Below are 19618 nucleotides of genomic sequence, written 5' to 3'. Positions count from 1 at the left end.
TCCTCCTCTGTTTTAGCATCCTTGGAGCCATCCTTGTGCTCTTCTTCCTCCAGGAGGCTGAGAGCTCTCTGCGGACAGGTACCTGACCCTGACTCATTGACCTCCGCCGCCCCTGTGATGCCAGAGTAATTCATTGGTTCCCTGTGAGGCAGGCGGGGTCGAAAGTGCTCTTGGATGAAGACATGAGATGGGAGAGGAGAAGTGACTCTCCCAAGGCCATCGTTTGTAAATGTAGGAGCCTGGACGAGACCCCAGGGCTCGGCTCTCTGTCCCCGGTCTGGGGGTGGGAGGCGGAAGGCAGCTCAGCCTTAGCTGGGGGTGGGCGTGGGGGCCCGATGGGCGCTCCTGTGAATGCCAGGGACAGGATGGTGAGTGGGCTGGGGGCGGACTGAAGGAGGGAAGAAGGAACAGGGTATTTTTGCATTTTGACATTACAAAAGTGCCGATTAGATTGTCAGCGACTGGCCGGCAGCATCTGTTTGGGTTCGGAGTTGGCAGGCGCGGCCGAGCTGGGCGGAGGGAGGGGCGGCCGCGGGCTGGGGGGCGGGGGGAGGGGGGGCGGTGCCTCCGCCCGGAGAAGGGCTATCCCCTTTAAGAGCTCCGCCCAAAGGGGCGCTGCCACCCCTAAGGAGGCGGGCAGACGCCGCTTCTCATTCATTGTCTTGACAAGAGCATCCTCAGCGGGCTGTCTCTGGCTCCTCCGGCTCCTTCCTCCTCCTCCTCCTCCTCTCCCTCCTCCATTTGGGGGGTCACCCATCTCTCAGCAGCAGGTAAGCCTGGGTCCCCGGGGCAAGGGACCCGGCATCGCTGCCCTGGGCCACCTGTGGGGCAGGCGTGAGCTCGGCGGAAGCCGGCCGTGGGGGCGGACGGGCTGTCAGCGCGCCGCTGGGACAGGGGACAGAACCGTCCGCGCCGCGCGTGCAGGGGACTCGCCCGGGGGGATTGTGCGTGGGAGGGTCCGTCTGCGTGTCCCGGGGCGCTGTGCACAGGCCGGGGTGAGGGACCACCGCAGCCAAGATGGAGGTGGGGGAGCCGGGGGCCTGGCTCGCGCCAGAACGGGCGTCGGGGTGGGGGTGGGGGTGGGTGTGGGGGCAGGGTGGGGTGAGCCGAGCAGCTGCCCTGAGCTTGGAGACAGGAAGGGGTTGAGAGCAAAACAAGAAAAGACCAAGTTCCCCTTTCCGCGGTTTCTGAGCCTGGTACCTGCGGTGGGGGAGGAGGCAGGGTGGGGCGATGTCTTCCTGCCCCCCAACCTCGGCTTTGGGGCTCCCCTCACCCCAGGCCCAGCTTTCTCACTTGGGACTGATCCACCTGCGCTGGACTGCTTCTCCACCTGCTCCTCACCTGCTTTCTGGGCAGGTGGACCCGGAGCCTCCTGAAGCCTCACAGGGCAGCCTGGGGCGGGGTGGGTGGGGGTTTGGGGGGCCAGCGAGATGGACCAGGGCCAAAGGCAGTCTAAGGGGCGAAGCTGGAGAGGTGGGGTAGAGGCCTGGGAGGGTGCCCTCTGAGTGGGCAGCATGGCCCCTACACGGGGCAGGAGGGGGATGCACTTGGGTGTCAGGATGGGGCCTGGAGCCTGGGGAGCCGGAGGCAATCCCCGCACTTTCAATTGCTCTCCACCCAGCCAGATGGGGGAAACCATCCTCGGGGACCCCAGAGAAGTCAGCGCCGCCTCTCCCCTCCCGTGCATAGTTCCACAGCGGGTGGAGATGGCACTTAAGGGCACCTGCTTAGGCAGACTCGAGAGGCAGAGGTGTGGGGAGGAGAGAGTGGGACCCAAGCCATCTGCCTGTTTCTGGAGCCCAGAGACCTGCCTCCTGGGCAGGCCCACATGCTGCTTCTCTCTGGATGCCCAGCCCTGTGCAGAAGGTGAGGGAGGCCCCTGCCCCTGCCTTCAGGATGCTCCCCATGTGGGTATGAAGGATGTGAGGTGTGGTTGTTGTGTCTGACTGAACCCACCCTCCAGGCTGTCGCCACCGAGGCCCCCAGAGGGTGGGAGTGTGAGCCATTGGAGAGGAGGGGCTGAGTCTGGCAGCAGTCGACAGATCAGCCCTTGGTGCTACCCCACACCGGGCTCTGCCCTAGAGGCTGAGGGTACAGACGCAAGGCCTGGGGTGGGCAGAGAAGGTGGGCCTTGCTGGCTGGCCAGGAGTGAGAAGGGGTGAGGAGGGCGAGCAAGAGGGAGACAGGATGGCAGTGCCGGATGAGGGGGCAAGGGAGCCCAGGGAGCCCAGGGAGCTGGTGCTGGGGAAGTTAGCTGAGACCTTTAACACCAGCTGAGGGGGTGTCCTGGGGGACACGGGGGACACTCTAAGGTCAGAGTCGACCAAAGGGAGAAAAGCCCTCAAATCCACGTGTCCCCCCAGGATGAGCCGGCAGGTGGTCCGCTCCAGCAAGTTCCGCCACGTGTTTGGACAGCCAGCCAAGGCTGACCAGTGCTATGAGGACGTGCGCGTCTCACAGACCACCTGGGACAGTGGCTTCTGTGCTGTCAACCCCAAGTTCGTGGCCCTGATCTGCGAGGCCAGTGGGGGAGGGGCCTTCCTGGTGCTTCCCCTGGGCAAGGTGAGCCCCTAGAGCCCTTGGGGCAGCGGTCTTCCACTTGAGGGGGCTTCTGGTCCTCCAGTGGCCCCGCGGGCGTCCTGATTAGGTGACTGTCACCAAGCCTTCTTGGGCTGCAGCGCTGTCAGCTGTAAAACTGAGCTGGGCCACATGAGCCTTCCGCCTCCTCCAGCTCCTACGTGCAGTGGTCTCGTGGAAACTGAAGCTCAGGTGACACCAGAAAGGTCACACAGCGAGTCCTGCAGACCCGGGGCCTCCTCCCCTCCGGAGCACAGAGAGGGCTCCATGGGGTCCGGGCAGACCCAGCGGTGCTCTCAGGGTGGGAGGGGCTCTGGGCCTGGGCAGCCCCCCCCATCTGAGCCCCAGGGAGACCCTCCCAGCCCCCGGCTGCGGGCAGGGAGAATGTAAGAGGCCCTCTCCCCTCCCCCAGACCTGCCTCCCCTCTGCTCCTGCTCGCACCCCCCTTCCGCTCTGCTGACCCCCACCCCCAGCACACTCCTGTGCTCTTGGGGGATGAGACAGGAAGGGGAGATGGGCCCTAAGTTGTTACCTTAAAAGGGCCGATGGAAGCCAAGAGAAGAGGAAGTGGTTGTGGGGCGAGAGCTGCACACTCTTCACACAGGAAGCCCTGCGGCAGCAGCTGTCCCCGGAAGCGGCCATTTCCAAACCTCTGCTCCTGCCTGGGGCCAGTTAGGACAGACTTCCCCGGTCCCTATCCTGTTGGAAGCACCCCTGCCCATCCCCACACTTCCCTGGGGAACCCTAACCTGAATACGACCTCTCCCACCCAGGGCCTTGGCCTCTCATCCCCAGGAAAGCCTCCGTTGGGGAAGCTGGGGTGGGAGTGCCGGCCCCAGGTCATTGGTGAGAAGGGGGTGGGGGGCAGAGATGTCAGGACCTTGGTCAGGGTCTGCCAGTGAGGCAGGACCAGGGCCCAGTGCGCCCCCTGGTACCCAGCCCTGTAGCCCCGTCCTGCATTACCTGTGGCCAGTCCTTCTGAGATGCCCAGACACCTCTGGGCCTGGGGCAGAGGACCAAACCCTCCCGCCCTAGGCCCCCAGCTCCACCTCGCAGGGACCCCACTGCCTTCCTCTCTGTGCCTCGCTGAAGGGGTGTGTGTGTGGGGGGGCTGGATCAGGTTGGGAGAGCAAAAGTCCCTCCCTCAGAGGCCCTGCTGTGCCCCCTAGACTGGACGTGTGGACAAGAACGTGCCCACGGTCTGTGGCCACACAGCCCCCGTGCTGGACATCGCCTGGTGCCCGCACAATGATCACGTCATTGCCAGTGGCTCTGAGGACTGCACAGTCATGGTGAGTGGCGGGGGAGGAGGCACGAGGGCCGGGGAAGCTCCAGCACTGGGTCTGCCGCGGGGAGCCCCCAAGTCTCACTGGCCCCTTCTCTGCAGGTGTGGGAGATCCCTGACGGGGGCCTGATGCTGCCCCTGCGGGAGCCCGTCGTCACCCTGGAGGGCCACACCAAGCGCGTGGGCATTGTGGTGTGGCACCCCACAGCCCAGAACGTGCTGCTCAGTGCAGGTGCCTGGGGGAGGGGTGGAGGGAGGGGGAGAGGGGTAGGCCGGTCGTCCGACAGCAAGGGAGGGAGGCTCAGGGCTTCTAACACTGGGGCTATCACCCAGGTTGTGACAACGTGATCCTGGTGTGGGACGTGGGCACTGGGGCAGCCGTGTTGACGCTCGGCTCCGACGTGCACCCGGACACAATCTACAGCGTGGACTGGAGCCGAGACGGCGCCCTCATCTGCACCTCCTGCCGTGACAAGCGCGTGCGCATCATTGAGCCCCGCAAAGGCACCATCGTTGCTGTGAGTGGCCCTGAATCATGACCCTTGACCCTAGGAACTTTGCCCTCCCACGCACCATCTGCCAGGTCCCTGGACGCTACCCCTGTTGCCCTCGGCTGAGTCTGGTGCTTAGGATGTGTGTGTGGGTACCTGACTGGCCACCTCCCTTTCCTTCCAGGAGAAGGACCGTCCCCATGAGGGGACCCGGCCTGTGCGTGCAGTCTTTGTATCTGATGGAAAGATCCTGACCACAGGCTTCAGCCGCATGAGTGAGCGGCAGGTGGCGCTGTGGGACACGGTGAGTGCCGGGTAGGGGGGAGCAGAGATGGGCTCTTAGTCCCTGCCCTGCCACTTGCCTGATCACAGAGAGCCACAGGCCTCAGTTTACCCTCTGTGGGATGGGGGTCTCCACTGGCTGTTCTGTGAGGGCCCTCCCCGAGTCCCCGCCCAGTAGGCTCTTGCCAGGCCCGACTTGGCCCAGCTCATTTTTCCCTGTCTCCCCAATCCCTGCAGAAGCACTTGGAGGAGCCACTGTCCCTCCAGGAACTGGACACCAGCAGCGGCGTCCTGCTGCCCTTCTTCGACCCCGACACCAACATAGTCTACCTCTGTGGCAAGGTGTCCCAGTGGGGCAGGGGCTCGCAGGCGGGAGGTGGCGGCGGGGGGGGGGGAGAGGGCTTGGAGAGGACCCAACTGCAGGACTGTGTGGTGCTGATCCCCGCATTTGCACCCACCACCTGCAGGGTGACAGCTCTATCCGGTACTTCGAGATCACTTCCGAGGCCCCCTTCCTGCACTATCTCTCCATGTTCAGTTCCAAGGAGTCCCAGCGGGGCATGGGCTACATGCCCAAACGTGGCCTGGAGGTGAACAAGTGTGAGATTGCCAGGTGACTGCCCCCTGACCCTGACCTGAGCATGCTCCCTGGGCAGTGCTGACCCCACGCGGACCTTCGGTTCCAGCCCAACCATGCCACGGGTGTTACTCACCTTCTTATTTCCACAGATTCTACAAGCTGCACGAGCGGAGGTGTGAGCCCATTGCCATGACAGTGCCTAGAAAGGTGATGCTCCCATGTCCCTTCCAGGGCCCCGGGCCAGGCACTGGCCTCGCACAGTTGCAGGGTGGTGGTATGGCCCGAGCACTCTCTTAACCAGCCTTGGCCTTGCCCACAGTCGGACCTGTTCCAGGAGGACCTTTACCCACCCACTGCAGGGCCCGATGCCGCCCTCACGGCCGAGGAGTGGCTGGGGGGCCGGGATGCTGGGCCCCTCCTCATCTCCCTCAAGGACGGCTACGTGCCTCCAAAGAGCCGCGAGCTGAGAGTTAACCGGGGCCTGGACACCGGGCGCAGGAAGACAGCACAGGAGGCCAGTGGGACCCCCAGCTCGGTGAGAAGTGCATGGGAATCTGGGAGTCAGGACAGGAAGACGCGTAGGGCAGGGGCTGCTACTGAGGCGGTTACTGTCCCACTGGAAGGAGGCTGGTGTTTGGGCCATCCTACACTCACGTCGGGGATCCTCTGCAGGGGGAGCAACCCTCTGGGGGCCAAGAGCGAGTAATCCTGAGGGCTCAGAAAGCACGATTCGGGTTTCTTGGCCTGCAGCTGTCTGGGCAGCAGCTGAGAGACAGTCCCTCACTCTGGGACCCTCCCCGGACAGAAGAGACCAGCCCCGGAGCTCTTGGCAGGGCGGGGCCGGGGGGGGGGGGATGCCCGGGTGAGGGGAGCCCGGGCTGGAGCTGGGACTAACGCAGCACTGGACCCCCCAGGACGCCGTATCCCGGCTGGAGGAGGAGATGAGGAAGCTCCAGGCCACGGTGCAGGAGCTCCAACAGCGCCTGGAGAGGCTGGAGGAGACGGTCCAGGCCAAGTAGGGACCTTCAGGCCTCAGCAGGGGCCACAGCCTCACCTCCCTCCCACCATTCGCACCCTTCTCCTCAGGCCACGATGGCAGATACAAAATAATAATAAAATGGCTTTATTTTCTGGTACCTCTGACTCCGATGGCCACCTGGGTGCTGGGTCTGTTGAACTGACCTGCCCTCGAGCTGCCCCCTCGGTTGCCTTGATGAGATTCCTGCCCACAGCAGGAGTCAGGGGGGGGACACCTCTGAGCACCCCAGGACACAAGAACAGGCTGCGGTGGGTGGGAGCCGCCCCATGCTCGTGTGGGTTGAGCTGGCAGGGTCTGAGCTATGCAAGGCCCTTGGCTGGGGCCTCAAAAATTCCCACGATGACTCAGAATTTGCCTTTCCTGGTCAACCACAGGTCGCCGCATGCGACTGCACTGTCACTGTCACTCGTGGGGAGACAGAACTCACATAACACTTAGACGGCCCTTATAGGACACGTTTCAAATTGCAAGCCCAAGGGAGCAAAATCAGGGGCTCTTTTGTGAGGCCAAAGCTTAGAACCGAACCCTGGTTTACAGGTGAGGACACAGAGGCACAGAGCAGGAGAGGGGCCCGTGGGAGGCAGACCTTGAGTCATGAGCCGTCCCCCCTTCTGGTTCCCAGTTCTCCTGCCGTGTTGCTGCCTCTCAGTCCCTCACTCTGGGACCCTCCCCAGATAGAAGAGACCAGTCAGGCCCTGTCAAGTGGGGGCTTAGAGGTGGGTGTCTGATGCCCAACTCTGTGGGGCTGGGGCAGGGTTGGCGGGACGGGTGTCCTGGCCACAGCAGAGCTCACCTCATACCACGCAGGGACCACAGCAAGGACTAAGTGCCTCATTCACCAACCCTGGCTCCCGCACACAGGGAAAAAACATCTGCTTAGAGAGGCAGCTGCATGGACGTCCCTGTCGGCCCATCGGAGTCTCAATCTCTATGCAAGCCATGTGACCCTGGGCCAGTCACTTCTCTCCAGGCCTCAGGTGCTCTATAAAATGGGGAGGGAATAACATGGCAGCTCTGTGAATGCAGTGGGTGGACCCAATCAGGGGTGTGATAAAGAGAGAAGCAGAAAATCTGGAAGGTGGGCCTCTTCAAGCGACACCTTCCCGGAGCCCCTCCTGCACAGCGGTGGTGACGTGGCCTCCTAGTGAAGTCGTACGTGAGTACACTCAGTCACTGGCTCTTCCCCTGGCCCAAGGGAACCGAGGAAAGTTCAGGAAAGGATCCCAGGAACCCAGAAGGGTTAATCTGTCATCACCAGGACTTCCAGGTTCACTAGCCCGTTCTCCCTCTGACAGGAACAAGAGGGAGGTAGGAAGTGGGGATGGCTATTTAAGGGGCCAAGAAACTGGCCCTGAAAAGGGGAGCAGAGTGGTGGGATGGTTGAAGACTGCAATCCTTCACCCCCAAAGAGCCCTGGCCCCATCTGGGTCACCTGCTACCCTCCTGGGTCCCAGGGACCGCATCTGTGGCAGGCCTTACCAATCCTGGCACCTGTGTTTAAGATTGATACTACAGGTATCATGTGCCCCAATTTTACGGCCCAGGTGGCCTTATTTTCCTGCTTTAACCCTATCCCTATCTCCTGCCCACAGCTCCATTCCTGACCCTCATGGTCTCCCCAGGGGTAACTGTGGCCACACGAAGCCCTGGGCTAGAGGGTCACTGGATTCTCTCCAGTGAACCGGACAACAGCATTCCAAGGTGTCACGGCATCCCTGCTGGGGTACCCCCTCCCCTGAGACCCCGAGGGGCTGGGTAACCTGCAGGGAAGTGTTGGATCCTCTACTATGCCTCTGACATTAGGGTGATGTTGGGAAGTGGGGGAAGTTTGTTAAATTGGCCAGCACCCTGAAACCCTGGGTACTTTTCCATCTGTGCATCTTCAAAACTGGCAGAAGGCAGGACCCCCTGGTAACGGCCAATGAATAGCAGCAGTGTTCCTAGGGTTCGACCAAGAATTACAGAGAAGATCGGTGCTGCCTGCCCTGGAAGAGACTTTAAAGATAGAACTTTCATTTTATAAGTGGAGACACAGAGGCCTGTGTGTGAAGGACTTGTCCAAGGTAAGACAGTGGAGAGTGGTAGGGCAGGGAGAAACCAGGCTCTGGACTCAAGCTCAGCATCGCTCCCACACACAACACACTGACACAGAAGCTGGCCCTGATTCATAATTTAATGGCTGTGCAGGCCTTGGTCTCTTATTTCTGCTGCTCACGGGCCCACTGCTCTGGGGTCAGGGTTTTCTGCTCAAAGGCATGAATGTGCAGAAGCTCTTCCGCTAGGCACGTGTTCACCAGCCTGGGGGAGAGATGGGGTTAGGAAATGGAAGGCCGAGGCCTGAGTCGCGGCCTCAGAAGGTAGGGTGACCCAGGAGACTCCCCAAGTTGTGCCCCCGGGGCTTGGGAACCAAAGAGGCAGAGGGCCTAAGTCTCAATACAGGGGCCACGAAGGCGGGATCCTCGGGGCCGCGGTTCACGGTGTAGGGCCCCACCGGCGGGGATGAGGGAGTTAGGTTTCGGGGAGTGGCCAGGGTTGGGGTCCCATCCCTGGGATCGCGCTGAGCGAGGTATTCCCGAGGCCTCACCGGTGTCTCTGAAGCAGTGGCTTCCCCTCGAACTTGGCCGACACCACCAGGACTCGGAAGCTGGACGCGCAACGGTTGGGAGTCGTGTCCTCGACTTCCTATGGGGCAGAACGGTGGGGAGAGGGTGAAATCCGCCCCTCAGGCGCGCTTTTCCCCTCGCTGGGAGACTCCAGGCCGCTCAACGCACCACATGCTCTGCCTCCAGGTCCCGCTGCAGCTTCTCCCGAAGGTACTCGGCGCTGAGTTCCATTGCGGCAGCCCAGAAGGGGCGGCAGCCCAGCCGGGATGGAACCCCAGCTCCGACCCCAGCCACACTGCTTCCGCCCTTACTGACGCCACTTCCGCTGAGGCCTCTACTTCCGCCCTAAGGCGTCCGTAAACCAGGCACTTCCGCCCTCACGCAAGCCCAACTTTCCAACTGTCCTGGGTTTCCGCGCTTACCATCGGCCAGCCAATCAGAATCTGCACAAGGACGGATTCGGGCGCTAACAGGTGTCCGCCGCCTGCCTCGCAGCCTGGGTTCTGTGGGCCGATTTGGACACCCTACTTCAGCCAGGAGAGGGTGCGCGAACCTGCATTTGCTGCGGCCTCTAGGGTACCTCGGGATCGCCCCCAAACGCTTTTTCCGAGACAAGCATCTTGCGGCCCTGGCAATTCAGCCCTCCCTGAGGTCACAGGTCGCAGCAATCAACCCACAAGTCCCGATGGGCCCTGCGGGGGACGCGGCGAGGCCCGGGCGCTTCTTCGGCGTCTACCTGCTCTACTGCCTGAACCCTCGGCACCGGGGTCGCGTCTACGTGGGGTTCACCGTCGACCCTGCTCGTCGGGTCCGGCAGCACAACGGGGGCCGCAAAAAAGGCGGGGCCTGGCGGACCAGCGGACGCGGGCCCTGGTAAGAGGGAGCGGATTTCTGTGTGGAGGAGGGCTTCAAGGAGGAGGCGGGGCTCGGAGGAGGAGAGGCCTGCCGAGAGGGGCAGGGCCAGGCCAGGCCAGTGGGCGGAGCCCGTGTGGTGGCCGATAACAGGGCCGGGGGGCGGGGTCCTGGCGACGAGGGCGGGCCTATCACAGGGGAGGTGCGTGGTTGGGGGGAAGGCGCGGGGTGGGGGAGGGAAGGCGGAGCCCTGTGAAACTCAGCTGTAGGATGAAGGAAGGGGTTGGGTAGGAAGGGGACTAATGATCTAGGCTTGGTCCGGTGACAGCAGGCTGATGAACAAGGCGGGGTTTGGTAAAGAGAGAGCCTGCAAGGGAGAGGAACTGAGGAGGGCAGTTAAGTACCTGTGCTGGAGGCGGGGCCTGAGGTTGGCAGGTGCGAAGGGACGTACCTCCACGAGGGGGGCGGAGCCTCGCGGACGTGGTTTGAAGCCGGGCGTGAGAACTCCACTCCCGGGTAGGACTGGGGGCGAACCATGGCGAGGGGATTCGGCTTGACACCGGTTGGGGTGGGCTCTCACGGGCCGCGTCCTCATTCTCGTCCCCAGGGAGATGGTGCTTATCGTGCACGGCTTCCCTTCCGCCGTGGCCGCCCTTCGGGTAAGAAAGGAGACGGGGGCGGTGGGAGGACGGGCTGGGGCTTGGGGCCTAACCCGGGCGGCCCTGAAGCCCCTACTCCCCGCCCGCAGTTCGAGTGGGCCTGGCAGCACCCGCACGCCTCGCGCCGCCTGGCGCACGTGGGCCCGCGCCTGCGCAGCGAGGCCGCCTTCGTTTTCCACCTGCGCGTGCTGGCGCACATGCTGCGCGCGCCGCCCTGGGCGCGCCTCCCGCTCACCGTGCGCTGGCTGCGCGCCGACTTCCGACGTGAGCTGTGCCCGCCGCCGCCGCCGCACATGCCGCTGGCCTTCGGGCCTCCGCCGCCCGGCGCCTCGGCGACGAGGCGCCGAGCCGGCCCCTTAGCTGACCCGGAGTCCGAGCCCGACCAAGACGCCGAGGCCAGCTGCGCCCTGTGCGCGCGCTCCTTCCAGGTGAGCCACCCTACGTCGTCTCCAGGTCGCTGCGAACGACTTGGGATCCAGCTGTTTATTGAAGGATGGGGCGCCCCACTGACACCCTTTGCCCTCATCACTAAAATGGGGATGATAGTACTGGCTGCCATTCCTCGAAACCGGTACCCTCCTGCTCAGGGCCTTTACCCTTCCCCTTTGACTGGAAGGTTCCTCCCTAGACCTTCACTTCAGTCTTTATAAAATGCCACCTTCTCCTTCTCCATGAGGTCTTCCTTGGCTCTCCCATCTAAGACTGCAGTTCTGGGGGCGCCTGGGTGGCTCAGTCGTTAAGCGTCTGCCTTCGGCTCAGGTCATGATCCCAGGCTCCTGGGATCGAGCCCCGCATCGGGCTCCCCGCTCAGCGGGAAGCCTGCTTCTCCCTCTCCTACTTCCCCCTGCTGTGTTCCCTCTCTCGCTGTCTCTCTCTCTGTGTCAAATAAATAAAATCGTTAAAAAAATAAAATAAAACTGCGGTTCTTTCTCGTACACTCCCCTGCCTTTTTCCCCCCCCTTAAAGCCTAAACACTTATTGTCTAACATAGTAGGTGTTTTATCTTATTGTCAGTTTCTCCCCTGCCCCAACAATACAAGGCAGTTCTTGTTCACTGCTGTAGAAAAGGGTCTGGCAAGCAGCGGGTAGCCAATAAATATTTAACAAATTAGCTGAGCCTGATGGGCCTAACTTCTGAGCTCTCAGGAAATGTAAATTGAGTACTTGCCATTCAGAGATTAAGTGACCTGCCTGAGATCACTTAGCCTGTAAGAACTATAGGTCTGGCTGCAGTGGCCAGTGCTGTTTATATAATCACTGCTAATGCTCAGGGGAAATTGGCTAGCTTAGTCCCTGTGGGCAAGTATTGTAACCTCGCCATGCCTCAGTTTCATCTATACAACACAAATAATAGTATATACCTCATAGCGTTGTTTAATGTGAAGCCTCTGGAACAGTGTCTGGTCCATAGAAATTCTGAGTGTTAGCTACATCATTCCTCCTGGTTTTCTCTTTTACCTGCCTGCCACTTCTGACAGGATGAAGAGGGCCCCCTGTGCTGCCCCCACCCCGGCTGCCACCTAAGAGCCCACATGATCTGCCTAGCGGAGGAGTTCCTGCAAGAGGAGCCAGGGCAGCTTCTGCCCCTAGAGGGCCAGTGCCCGGGGTGAGTCCAACACCCCCACCCCAGCATGGTTGAGCTCTGGGAAGATGGTGCCGGTTGTCCAAGTTCAGGCCCCGGGGCAGCTGAGTCCTTATCTTGGCACCCAGGGCCTAGCCTGCAGGAGGCTTGTGATCCTGACTCTGTCTCCTACCAACTGCACCCCTTGGTAGCTGTAAGAACTCACTGCTGTGGGGAGACCTGATCTGGCTGTGCCGGATGGGCGCCGAGGAGGAAGAGGAGGACTTGGAATTAGAAGAGGTGAGACGTGGCTTTGGCCCCAGCTTCCCTACCCCACCCCATACCCGAGGCTGCCTTTGACCAGTCCTCTTGTCTCCACAGGAACACTGGACAGACATGCTGGAGACCTGATCCTCAGCGCCCCCAACCCTCTGCCTCCCCTGTGGGTCTGGGCACTTTTTACTTGAGTACAATAAAGAGTCTGAGTTAAGGGAACTTTCTGGTGTTTGCTGGGGGGGCCGGGGGTGGGGCAGCGCTGGAGCTAGGAGACAGAGGCCCTGCCAGTCACTGGGGCCTGAGGAGAAGAGCAGAGTGGGGAGGGACCACTCACTCGCCTGGACCAGGCTCTCCTCTTCCTGGAGGCCCATGTGCCTCAGCTTTCCCCTGCATGCTACTGACGTCACACAGTTGAGTGCTTGGGAGACTCACACCCTTGACTCAGAGCCCATCCAAATCCAGTGCCCAGCTTGACTTTGGACTTTAATCCAAACAGTAAGGACAGAGGCCAAAAGTGGGGTGGGTAGGGGTATACGCTACCCTATGGGGCCCTGTGGCTCTCTAAGCCCCAACTCCTTCTTTTCTCTGTCTGGGAGCCCCTTTAAACCCAGTGAAAGTGGGGCGCCTGGGTGGCTCAGTCGTTAAGCGTCTGCCTTCGGCTCAGGTCATGATCTCAGGGTCCTGGGATCGAGCCCCGCATCGGGCTCCCTGCTTGGTGGGAAGCCTGCTCTTCTCCCTTTCCCACTCCCCCTGCTTGTGTTCCTGCTCTCTCTCTCTCTCTCTCTGTCAAATAAATAAATCTTTAAAAAAAAAATAAAGGGGTGCCTGGGTGGCTCAGTTGGTTAAGCGACTGCCTTCGGCTCAGGTCATGATCCTGGAGTCCCGGGATCGAGTCCCGTATCGGGCTCCCTGCTCGGCAGGGAGTCGGCTTCGCCCTCTGACCCTCCCCCCTCTCATGTGCTCTCTCTCTCAAATAAATAAATACAATCTTTATTTAAAAAATAAAATAAAATAAACCCAGTGAAAGAAAAGCACCTTGTGAGGGCCATGGTTCTGTCACCAATCATGAATGAGTCTCCATGAAATCCTCAGGAGCTGGACTCACTCCCAGGGTTATGAGACTGTGTTCTTGCCCTTTTGTCTCCCTGCTGCCTCAGAAAGCCTGCCCCACCTCTGCTCCGCCCCAACCCCAATCAACCAGCCCCCTTCCCCCACATTGCTCTGTACTGGCCTTGTCAGAGGTCAGACTAGCAGTTCTGGAATGCCAGCACTCCTAGAACATCAGTGGGGGCCACTCCCAGCCTGAACCTCTGGCATCTTCAAGGCTGGCCTGGAGCCACAGGAAGGTGAATGGCCCTGCTCACGAGAGTGCCACCTTTCCTCCCCACTCCAAACTGGCTGGCTCCGTCAGAACAAGCTGTCGGGGGCGCCCAGGTGGCTCAGTCAGCTAAGCATCTGCCTTCGGCTCTGGTCATGATCCCGGGGTCCTGGGATGGAGCCCCGCATCGGGCTCCCTGCTCAGCAGAGAGCCTGCTTCTCCCTCTCCCTCTGCTGCTCCCCCTGCTTGTGCTCTCTCTCTCTCTCTGTGTCAAGTAAATAAATAAAATTAAAACAAAAAAGAACAAGCTGTCAGTTGGCCTGCCCTGCAGGGGTGGAGTTCAGAGGGCAGGTCAGAAGCAAAGATTACAGCTCCAAAAACCCCCCGAAATAAAAGTGAAAACTTACTAAGCTCTTTTGTCTAGTTTCAGTCTTCCCTTTATTTTCTACACACCAAACCCACATCTTGGGTTTTCAGGCCAGTCTAAGCTTGGCTCCTGCTGGGGTGCTAAGGAGGGGAACACAGGAGGGTCCTCCCACTCTAAACTCCACCCTTTCCTTCCTGGAGGCTGGCTCCAGACCCCTCCCACTTTGGATTTAACAACCCGTCAGCTCAAGAGCAGTTCTGCACTCACCACACGGCACCCAGTAAGCCACAGCACCAAGTAGTCACAAGACCAAGATCCAGAGAGGTCTGGTGAGTGCCCGGGTGGGGTGGGCTGGGCAGGGCTAGCCCCTCTCTCTCTGCTGCTGCCACAGTGGCATCCTTGCCCTTTCCCCCTGGATGGTCCATTTCAATCAGCCAACCACAACCCCGGCTGAAACCCCCTTCCCTCTTCCATTGACCCACCACTTTTGCTCATCCGCATACCAGACTCTGGCCCCCCAAACAAGCTCAAGTTGTTCAGCTGGCTGTGTTTATCCCCGAGCCAAGACGGAGTGCGGTTTGGCAGGTGGGGCCGACCTTTGAAATGTTTGCATGCGTGAGGGGCCCACGTTGCTCAGAGGGACGGCCTGGAGAGCAGGCCGGTGCAGTAGGCCAGGAGCTGCCAGAAGTACTGGGAGGAGAACCGGCAGGCGCCGGAGTAGTAGTGCTCAAGTAACGCTCAAGTAGTGGAGTCTCCCGGAGCTTCCAGAAAAACCGGGATTGGGCCCCAGAGAGTGATTTAATTGGGTTGGGGTGTGGCTCAGGCACGGAGATCTTTATAAGCCCTGCAGGTAAAGCAAAGGTGCAGCCAGTGCCGTGACCCACTGCATGAGCGTTCTGTCTGGGTTTGAACCCCAGCTCCCACCACCCACTAGCTTTGTGAGCAGGGGCAGGTCAGCCGCAGTCCCTCATCGTAAAGCAAGATTTCAACAGATGGCATGTTGTGATGTTAAGGCAAGTTGGCCGCACTCTGGCCCTTGACGCTGCAGCATGGAGCTCATCCAGGACACCTCGCGCCCGCCCCTGAAGTATGTGAAGGGGATCCCTCTCATCAAGTACTTTGCAGAGGCACTGGGGTCACTGCAGGACTTCCAAGCCCAGCCTGATGACCTGCTTATCAGTACCTACCCCAAATCTGGTAGGTGATGAGAGCCATCCACCCCTCTCCTGGGCCACAGTCCCCTATTTTGGACCAGCAGGGGGCTGCCCTCAGCCCTGCTCACCGACCCTTTCCCTGCTCTCCAGGCACCACCTGGGTGAGTGAGATCCTGGACATGATCTACCAAGGCGGTGATGTACAGAAGTGTCAAAGGGCCCCCATCTTCATGCGGGTACCCTTCCTTGAGTTCAAGGTTCCAGGGATTCCCACAGGTGTGTAGTGGGGCTCTGGGGACCAGTGGAGCAGAGGGAGGGGGCAGGACTGGGCTCCAGCTCAGCAGACTTTCCCTACCCATGGCATAGGTTTGGAGGTTCTGAAAGACATACCAGCTCCACGACTCATCAAGACACACCTGCCCTTGGCTCTGCTCCCCCAGACCTTGCTGGATCAGAAGGTCAAGGTGAATGGCAGAGGAAGCTAGGGAAGGAGGCTGCTGGGGCCATCCCAGCTTTGGCCCTATCTGCTGGGAAGGTCTCATCTTAGGGGAGGAGGCGGTCTGCTTCATCCTGTTGTGGGGGTCAGGGAACAGGAGACTCCTCTGGGGAGAGCTGAGAAAGGCAGTCTTCTCTGCAGGCCTCCCCAGGCCTGCAGAGGAGGGGGCTGGTGAGAATCTGGCACACCTTGTTCCCAATCTGGGTATGGCACCACTGAGGGGGATTAGATGATCATAAAGTATGGTTCCAGGGACCACAAGCAAGTCAGCCGCTAAGCTTTATTACCCCCTTGGCCAGACCAAGAGCTAACGTCCCTCACAGGGATGCTGTGAAGGGTGGAACCACCTGGCTCGCTGTGTGGTGATGATGCTTGGGTGTGTGGGGGGGTCATCTGTCCCTCCAGGTGGTCTACATGGCCCGCAACGCAAAGGATGTGGCTGTCTCCTATTACCACTTCTACCGCATGGCCAAGGTGCACCCAGACCCTGACACCTGGGACAACTTCCTGGAGAAGTTCATGGCTGGGGAAGGTGGGACCTGAATCTGGAGGAAGGAGCGGGGCGGAGCTGAGCGGCAGCCTGCCCAAACTAATACCAGCCCGTGTGTCCATGTCTCTGCCCCTCCGCCCAGTGTCCTATGGGTCCTGGTATCAGCATGTGCGGGAGTGGTGGGAGCTGAGCCACACCCACCCCATGCTCTATCTCTTCTACGAGGACATGAAAGAGGTGAGGCCGCCTGCTGCTGCTTCCCTCCAAGTCACCCGTGGAGAAGCAGGAACCTGCCAGGGACCTGCCAAGGCTCTCTTGGCCGCCTGCCCTCCGGCAGCCCCACACCAGTCCCCCGGGCCCCCCAACCCACCTTCCTGCCCGGGGCTTGGAGCCGCAGCGTCTCCCAGGCAGCAAGGCCATATAGCTCTGATCTCAGACCCGACACAGAGCCATCCGCCAGCATTCTCTGCTGTTGCTCTCCCTGCGGCCACAGTTACGAAAGAGGAGCGGCCATGCGCTCACCCATCAGGACCCAAACAAGAGCTTATTTCAGGGTCACAGGGCAGGGGCAACTAATGTACCCCAGGGAAAGAGAACCCAAGTCAAGGAGGTGGGGCTGAGAGGTCTCTAGGCGGAAATGGCCAGATCCCCGAGGAGTTAGGGGGGGCCCTCTCTTTGGTTTGCTCAGTGAGCAATCCCAACGTCCACTAAAGAGCCCCTCTGCTGCTCCAGAATCCCAAAAGGGAGATTCAGAAGATCCTGAAGTTTGTGGGGCGTTCCCTGCCAGATGAGACCGTGGATCTCATCGTCCAGCACACATCTTTCAAGGAGATGAAGAACAACTCCAAGGCTAACTACAGCACCATACCCCTTCACGTCATGGACCACAGCATTTCGGCCTTCATGAGGAAAGGTGAGTGCCCGTGCAGGACGGGCATCTGGGGAGGCAAGCGTGGACGCGGCGGCAAGGGCTGGCCTGAGCCACCCTGGGCCTGCTCTGTGGCTGGGGCCTGCACCCGTCCTCCCCTCTGTCCACAGGCATCTCGGGGGACTGGAAGACCACCTTCACTGTGGCCCAGAATGAGCGCTTTGATGCCGACTATGCCAAGAAGATGGAGGGCTGCGGCCTCAGCTTCCGCACCCAGCTGTGAGTGGTGCTCCCTGGGAGGCACGCCGAAGACCCCACTGCGGTGACCTGCCCCCAGCCTCAAAAATAAAATTCCATGTGTATTACACTGAGAGTCTTTAATGCAGGCAAAGAGCAAACCTGAGCTAAAAGGAAATGCCCACTGGGACCAAATGAAGCCATCTCCCCTGTGGCCTCCCAATTCCCCAACTTGCCCTGTTATGGGGAAGGGGAGAAGGGCCTGGAAAAATAAAACCAAGGAGACGCAGGCAAAGGGGAACAATATTTATTTGCCACAAAACCTTTTGTTGCATTCCCCTGTGAAGGTGGAAAGAGACTGTGAGTCTGCCAGCCCACTTCACTTTTTCTTGGGCTCCTTACAAGCCACCACGTACCTCTGGGCCACATTGAGGGGAGGGGAGTAACCATCTGCATAGGAGGTGTCTTCAAACAGGACTGAATAGTCATCCTGGGGCTGGGACAGGGGAAGACATGAGGGGCTGGTCAGAGACCCCCCAGCAGGAACCCCAGCCCAGACCGATGGGAACCTCTGGTCCACGGGCTCGCAGCCTCTCCTGTCCCCATCTTCACTCTGAACCCAGTCCCTGCTACGGCAGAGCCCTTTTCTCAGCAACGAAGGGCCAGGGCACAAAGAGCAGGGAGGAGAGAGACCTGCTGTCTATGTGGGGGGATTCTACATGGAGGATCTGGTGCCTTTTGGGGACACTGTGTTAAGGGGATCAAGGAAAATGCAGAGGGCAGCAGGCAGGGCTCCTGGAGGAAGAGGGGAGAACAGCCTTGAAGCTGCCATCAGGTAATGGGTCACCAGCATGAGGGAGCACAGCCCCACACGAAGGAAGGGCAGTGGTGCGACAGTCAAGGTTGGAGGACAGGCCCCGGGTGTGGTGCTGCACGTCTCAGTGCAAAAGTGAGGTGAGACCAGAGGGTACATCGGTCCCATTCCATGCGGGTCTGGCTAGAACTCTGAAGGTTGGAGAGGGGGTTGGCTGGCACTGCCCAAGGGGACAGGGCTGGAGGGCACCTACAGGGCAGAGTGTAAGCAGGAGAGAGAGGGCAACACGTAGGACTCTCCCAGCTCAGAGAGGCTAGACGATGAAGACAGGAGGGGAAGGAAGGGGAAGGTGACCCCATGACCCATCCGCTCAGCCCAGTGCCGGTGTCATGGTCTGTCTCTCCCGTGGGGGCTGCCTTACCCGTTGTGGGGGCGTGTGGATCAGGGCACGGTAGAAGCAGGTGGTCTGGGGATACAGGGCCAGCACGAGCTGCTCCTTCTGAAATAAGGCTTCAGGATCCGTCTCCGGGTTGGCTTTCCACTGGGGAAGTGGGATGATGCGCCGCCGGCTCAATGTATGTCTCCTGGAAGAGGGGGGCTCAGGTCAACCCACGCCAGGTGGGGGGCTTCTTTCCAGCCACTTCCATGGTCCCTCCCTGACCAGCACACTCACTCTTTGCCTTCTTCATCAATGTCATCTACCTCGTACCTGGCAAACAAAGAGAAAACGGTGGATGCAGGGAGGTGCACAGTCCAAATCAGGAGGCGACGAGGAGGGGCGGGGTGGGGTGTGGGGAGGGGAAGCAGCCCAGGGAGCCCGAGTCACACACCATCCCCGTCTCCACAGGCACCCTGGGGAGGCTCTTCTCCCAGCCTGCAGACGGGGGAGAGGGGTGGCCGGCACAGGTGTAGCGGGAGAGCAGACCGAGGGCTGGGTGTCCACTCACTTGTTGGTGGCATGGCTGTAACTGACCACCTCGGCCAGGATCCACTGCTCATCCCCATCCACAGCCTTTACCCGGGCGGCCACCTTGTCTCCAGGTTTGGCCACGTAGTCCCCAGAGGCTGGAATGGCCCCGCAGAGGGGTGGGGGCCTGAGGGTTGGAATAAGGTGTTAGTGCCAGCCCTTCCCTCTTGACAGCTCCCCCCACCCTGGGCCTGCCCTCACTTGTCACCAGGCTTCCCGATCCACAGGGGCAGGGTCATGGCGGACTGCTGCAGCAGGGTCATCAGCACCCCCCTGCGCATGGTCTTCCGAGGGGGCTCCGAGTCATTGTACAGGCCCGCAATCTTGGCCGCTGTGGGAAGGAAGCGCGCCCCTGAGGCACCAGGGACAGGGCACTGGTGCACAGAGCGGTCAGTGGAGCTTGGCCTGGAACCCACCTCCCGAACGACCACCAAGGGCCCAGTGTGACCCCTGCCCTCCCACCAGATGCCCGCGGTGAGAGTTCCGGGCTGCTCTCACAGAGGGCACCGAGGGCAAAAGAAGGGTTCTGAGGTGCTGGTCATATTCGTTTGTTTGGTTAGCCAAAATTTCAGCTGTCTGTAGGCTTATGGGTACTTTTCTACTAGGAGTATATGCTGTCATTCAACAACAAAAAAAAACCTAGAAGGACTGTCAAACGTGGACTCCTGACCTCCTTAGGCATGGCTCAACACACCCAGTCAA

General features: G+C 60.5%; 5 protein-coding genes across 14 annotated transcripts in view; 3 read left to right on the top strand and 2 right to left on the bottom strand.

Annotated features, from left to right (window-relative positions):
• Positions 1-633: 633 nt before the first annotated feature.
• Positions 634-6351, top strand: CORO1A (coronin 1A). Its single transcript, XM_028109850.2, has 11 exons — positions 634-770; positions 2364-2562; positions 3747-3869; positions 3965-4094; positions 4196-4380; positions 4538-4657; positions 4873-4977; positions 5103-5248; positions 5365-5422; positions 5535-5750; positions 6130-6351. The coding sequence occupies exons 2-11, from the start codon at positions 2365-2367 to the stop codon at positions 6232-6234; spliced, it is 1386 nt and encodes a 461-aa protein (XP_027965651.1). The 5' UTR covers positions 634-770; position 2364; the 3' UTR covers positions 6235-6351.
• A 2058-nt stretch (positions 6352-8409) lies between these two features.
• BOLA2B (bolA family member 2B) lies at positions 8410-9271 on the bottom strand. The gene is made up of 3 exons (XM_028109853.2): positions 9026-9271; positions 8839-8936; positions 8410-8552 (listed from the first exon to the last, which is right to left on the bottom strand). The coding sequence occupies exons 1-3, from the start codon at positions 9086-9088 to the stop codon at positions 8453-8455; spliced, it is 261 nt and encodes an 86-aa protein (XP_027965654.1). The 5' UTR covers positions 9089-9271; the 3' UTR covers positions 8410-8452.
• SLX1A (structure-specific endonuclease subunit SLX1A) lies at positions 8976-12424 on the top strand. 2 transcript variants are annotated; one of them, XM_028109851.2, is made up of 6 exons: positions 9034-9730; positions 10317-10368; positions 10458-10796; positions 11847-11974; positions 12142-12229; positions 12311-12424. In XM_028109851.2, the coding sequence occupies exons 1-6, from the start codon at positions 9543-9545 to the stop codon at positions 12338-12340; spliced, it is 825 nt and encodes a 274-aa protein (XP_027965652.1). In that variant the 5' UTR covers positions 9034-9542; the 3' UTR covers positions 12341-12424. The 2 variants fall into 2 exon arrangements, with proteins under 2 accessions (XP_027965653.1, XP_027965652.1); XM_028109852.2 differs by lacking the exon at positions 12311-12424 and having other exon boundaries at positions 8976-9730; positions 12079-12168.
• A 1589-nt stretch (positions 12425-14013) lies between these two features.
• Positions 14014-17263, top strand: LOC114214438 (sulfotransferase 1A1). 3 transcript variants are annotated; one of them, XM_028110092.2, is made up of 8 exons: positions 14014-14219; positions 14939-15087; positions 15195-15320; positions 15411-15508; positions 15946-16072; positions 16173-16267; positions 16763-16943; positions 17069-17263. In XM_028110092.2, exons 2-8 carry the CDS (start codon positions 14940-14942, stop codon positions 17179-17181), a joined length of 888 nt encoding a protein of 295 aa, XP_027965893.1. In that variant the 5' UTR covers positions 14014-14219; position 14939; the 3' UTR covers positions 17182-17263. The 3 variants fall into 3 exon arrangements, with proteins under 3 accessions (XP_027965893.1, XP_027965891.1, XP_027965890.1); XM_028110090.2 differs by having other exon boundaries at positions 14883-15087; XM_028110089.2 differs by having other exon boundaries at positions 14016-14219; positions 14904-15087.
• Positions 17264-17427: 164 nt separating this feature from the next.
• The window catches only part of SGF29 (SAGA complex associated factor 29), a 29322-nt gene continuing 27131 nt past the window's right edge, over positions 17428-19618 (bottom strand). For all 7 annotated transcript variants that reach the window (XM_028110205.1, XM_028110206.1, XM_028110208.1 and 4 more), the window contains 5 exons: positions 19118-19247; positions 18897-19043; positions 18623-18658; positions 18371-18533; positions 17428-17631 (listed from right to left, as the gene is read on the bottom strand). In XM_028110205.1, the coding sequence (XP_027966006.1) occupies positions 17515-17631; positions 18371-18533; positions 18623-18658; positions 18897-19043; positions 19118-19247 (593 nt within the window). In that variant the 3' untranslated portion in view covers positions 17428-17514. The remainder of the gene's footprint in view (positions 17632-18370; positions 18534-18622; positions 18659-18896; positions 19044-19117; positions 19248-19618) is intronic.

This window comes from Eumetopias jubatus, unplaced genomic scaffold, assembly GCF_037043125.1.
Source record: "Eumetopias jubatus isolate StellerSeaLion01/CBP00866 unplaced genomic scaffold, mEumJub1_p1.0 scaffold_12, whole genome shotgun sequence".
Lineage (NCBI taxonomy): Eukaryota > Metazoa > Chordata > Mammalia > Carnivora > Otariidae > Eumetopias > Eumetopias jubatus.
Note: the sequence above shows the minus strand (reverse complement) of the source record. Positions and strands in the feature narration are given on the sequence as shown.

What these genes read in the sequence shown, in the direction of transcription:
- BOLA2B (XM_028109853.2), bottom strand. Translation starts at nt 9,088, where the DNA reads ATGGAACTCAGCGCCGAGTACCTTCGGGAGAAGCTGCAGCGGGACCTG. An exon ending in ACCTGGAGGCAGAGCATGTG is followed by an intron (nt 8,937 to 9,025) that starts GTGCGTTGAGCG and finishes TCTGCCCCATAG; the next exon opens with GAAGTCGAGGACACGACTCC. An exon ending in CCACTGCTTCAGAGACACCG is followed by an intron (nt 8,553 to 8,838) that starts GTGAGGCCTCGG and finishes TCTCTCCCCCAG; the next exon opens with GCTGGTGAACACGTGCCTAG.
- CORO1A (XM_028109850.2), top strand. Translation starts at nt 2,365, where the DNA reads ATGAGCCGGCAGGTGGTCCGCTCCAGCAAGTTCCGCCACGTGTTTGGA. An exon ending in GCAAAGGCACCATCGTTGCT is followed by an intron (nt 4,381 to 4,537) that starts GTGAGTGGCCCT and finishes CTTTCCTTCCAG; the next exon opens with GAGAAGGACCGTCCCCATGA. An exon ending in TAGTCTACCTCTGTGGCAAG is followed by an intron (nt 4,978 to 5,102) that starts GTGTCCCAGTGG and finishes CACCACCTGCAG; the next exon opens with GGTGACAGCTCTATCCGGTA.
- LOC114214438 (XM_028110092.2), top strand. Translation starts at nt 14,940, where the DNA reads ATGGAGCTCATCCAGGACACCTCGCGCCCGCCCCTGAAGTATGTGAAG. An exon ending in TGCTGGATCAGAAGGTCAAG is followed by an intron (nt 15,509 to 15,945) that starts GTGAATGGCAGA and finishes CTGTCCCTCCAG; the next exon opens with GTGGTCTACATGGCCCGCAA. An exon ending in TCTACGAGGACATGAAAGAG is followed by an intron (nt 16,268 to 16,762) that starts GTGAGGCCGCCT and finishes CTGCTGCTCCAG; the next exon opens with AATCCCAAAAGGGAGATTCA.
- SLX1A (XM_028109851.2), top strand. Translation starts at nt 9,543, where the DNA reads ATGGGCCCTGCGGGGGACGCGGCGAGGCCCGGGCGCTTCTTCGGCGTC. An exon ending in CCGCCGTGGCCGCCCTTCGG is followed by an intron (nt 10,369 to 10,457) that starts GTAAGAAAGGAG and finishes CCCCGCCCGCAG; the next exon opens with TTCGAGTGGGCCTGGCAGCA. An exon ending in AGGACTTGGAATTAGAAGAG is followed by an intron (nt 12,230 to 12,310) that starts GTGAGACGTGGC and finishes TTGTCTCCACAG; the next exon opens with GAACACTGGACAGACATGCT.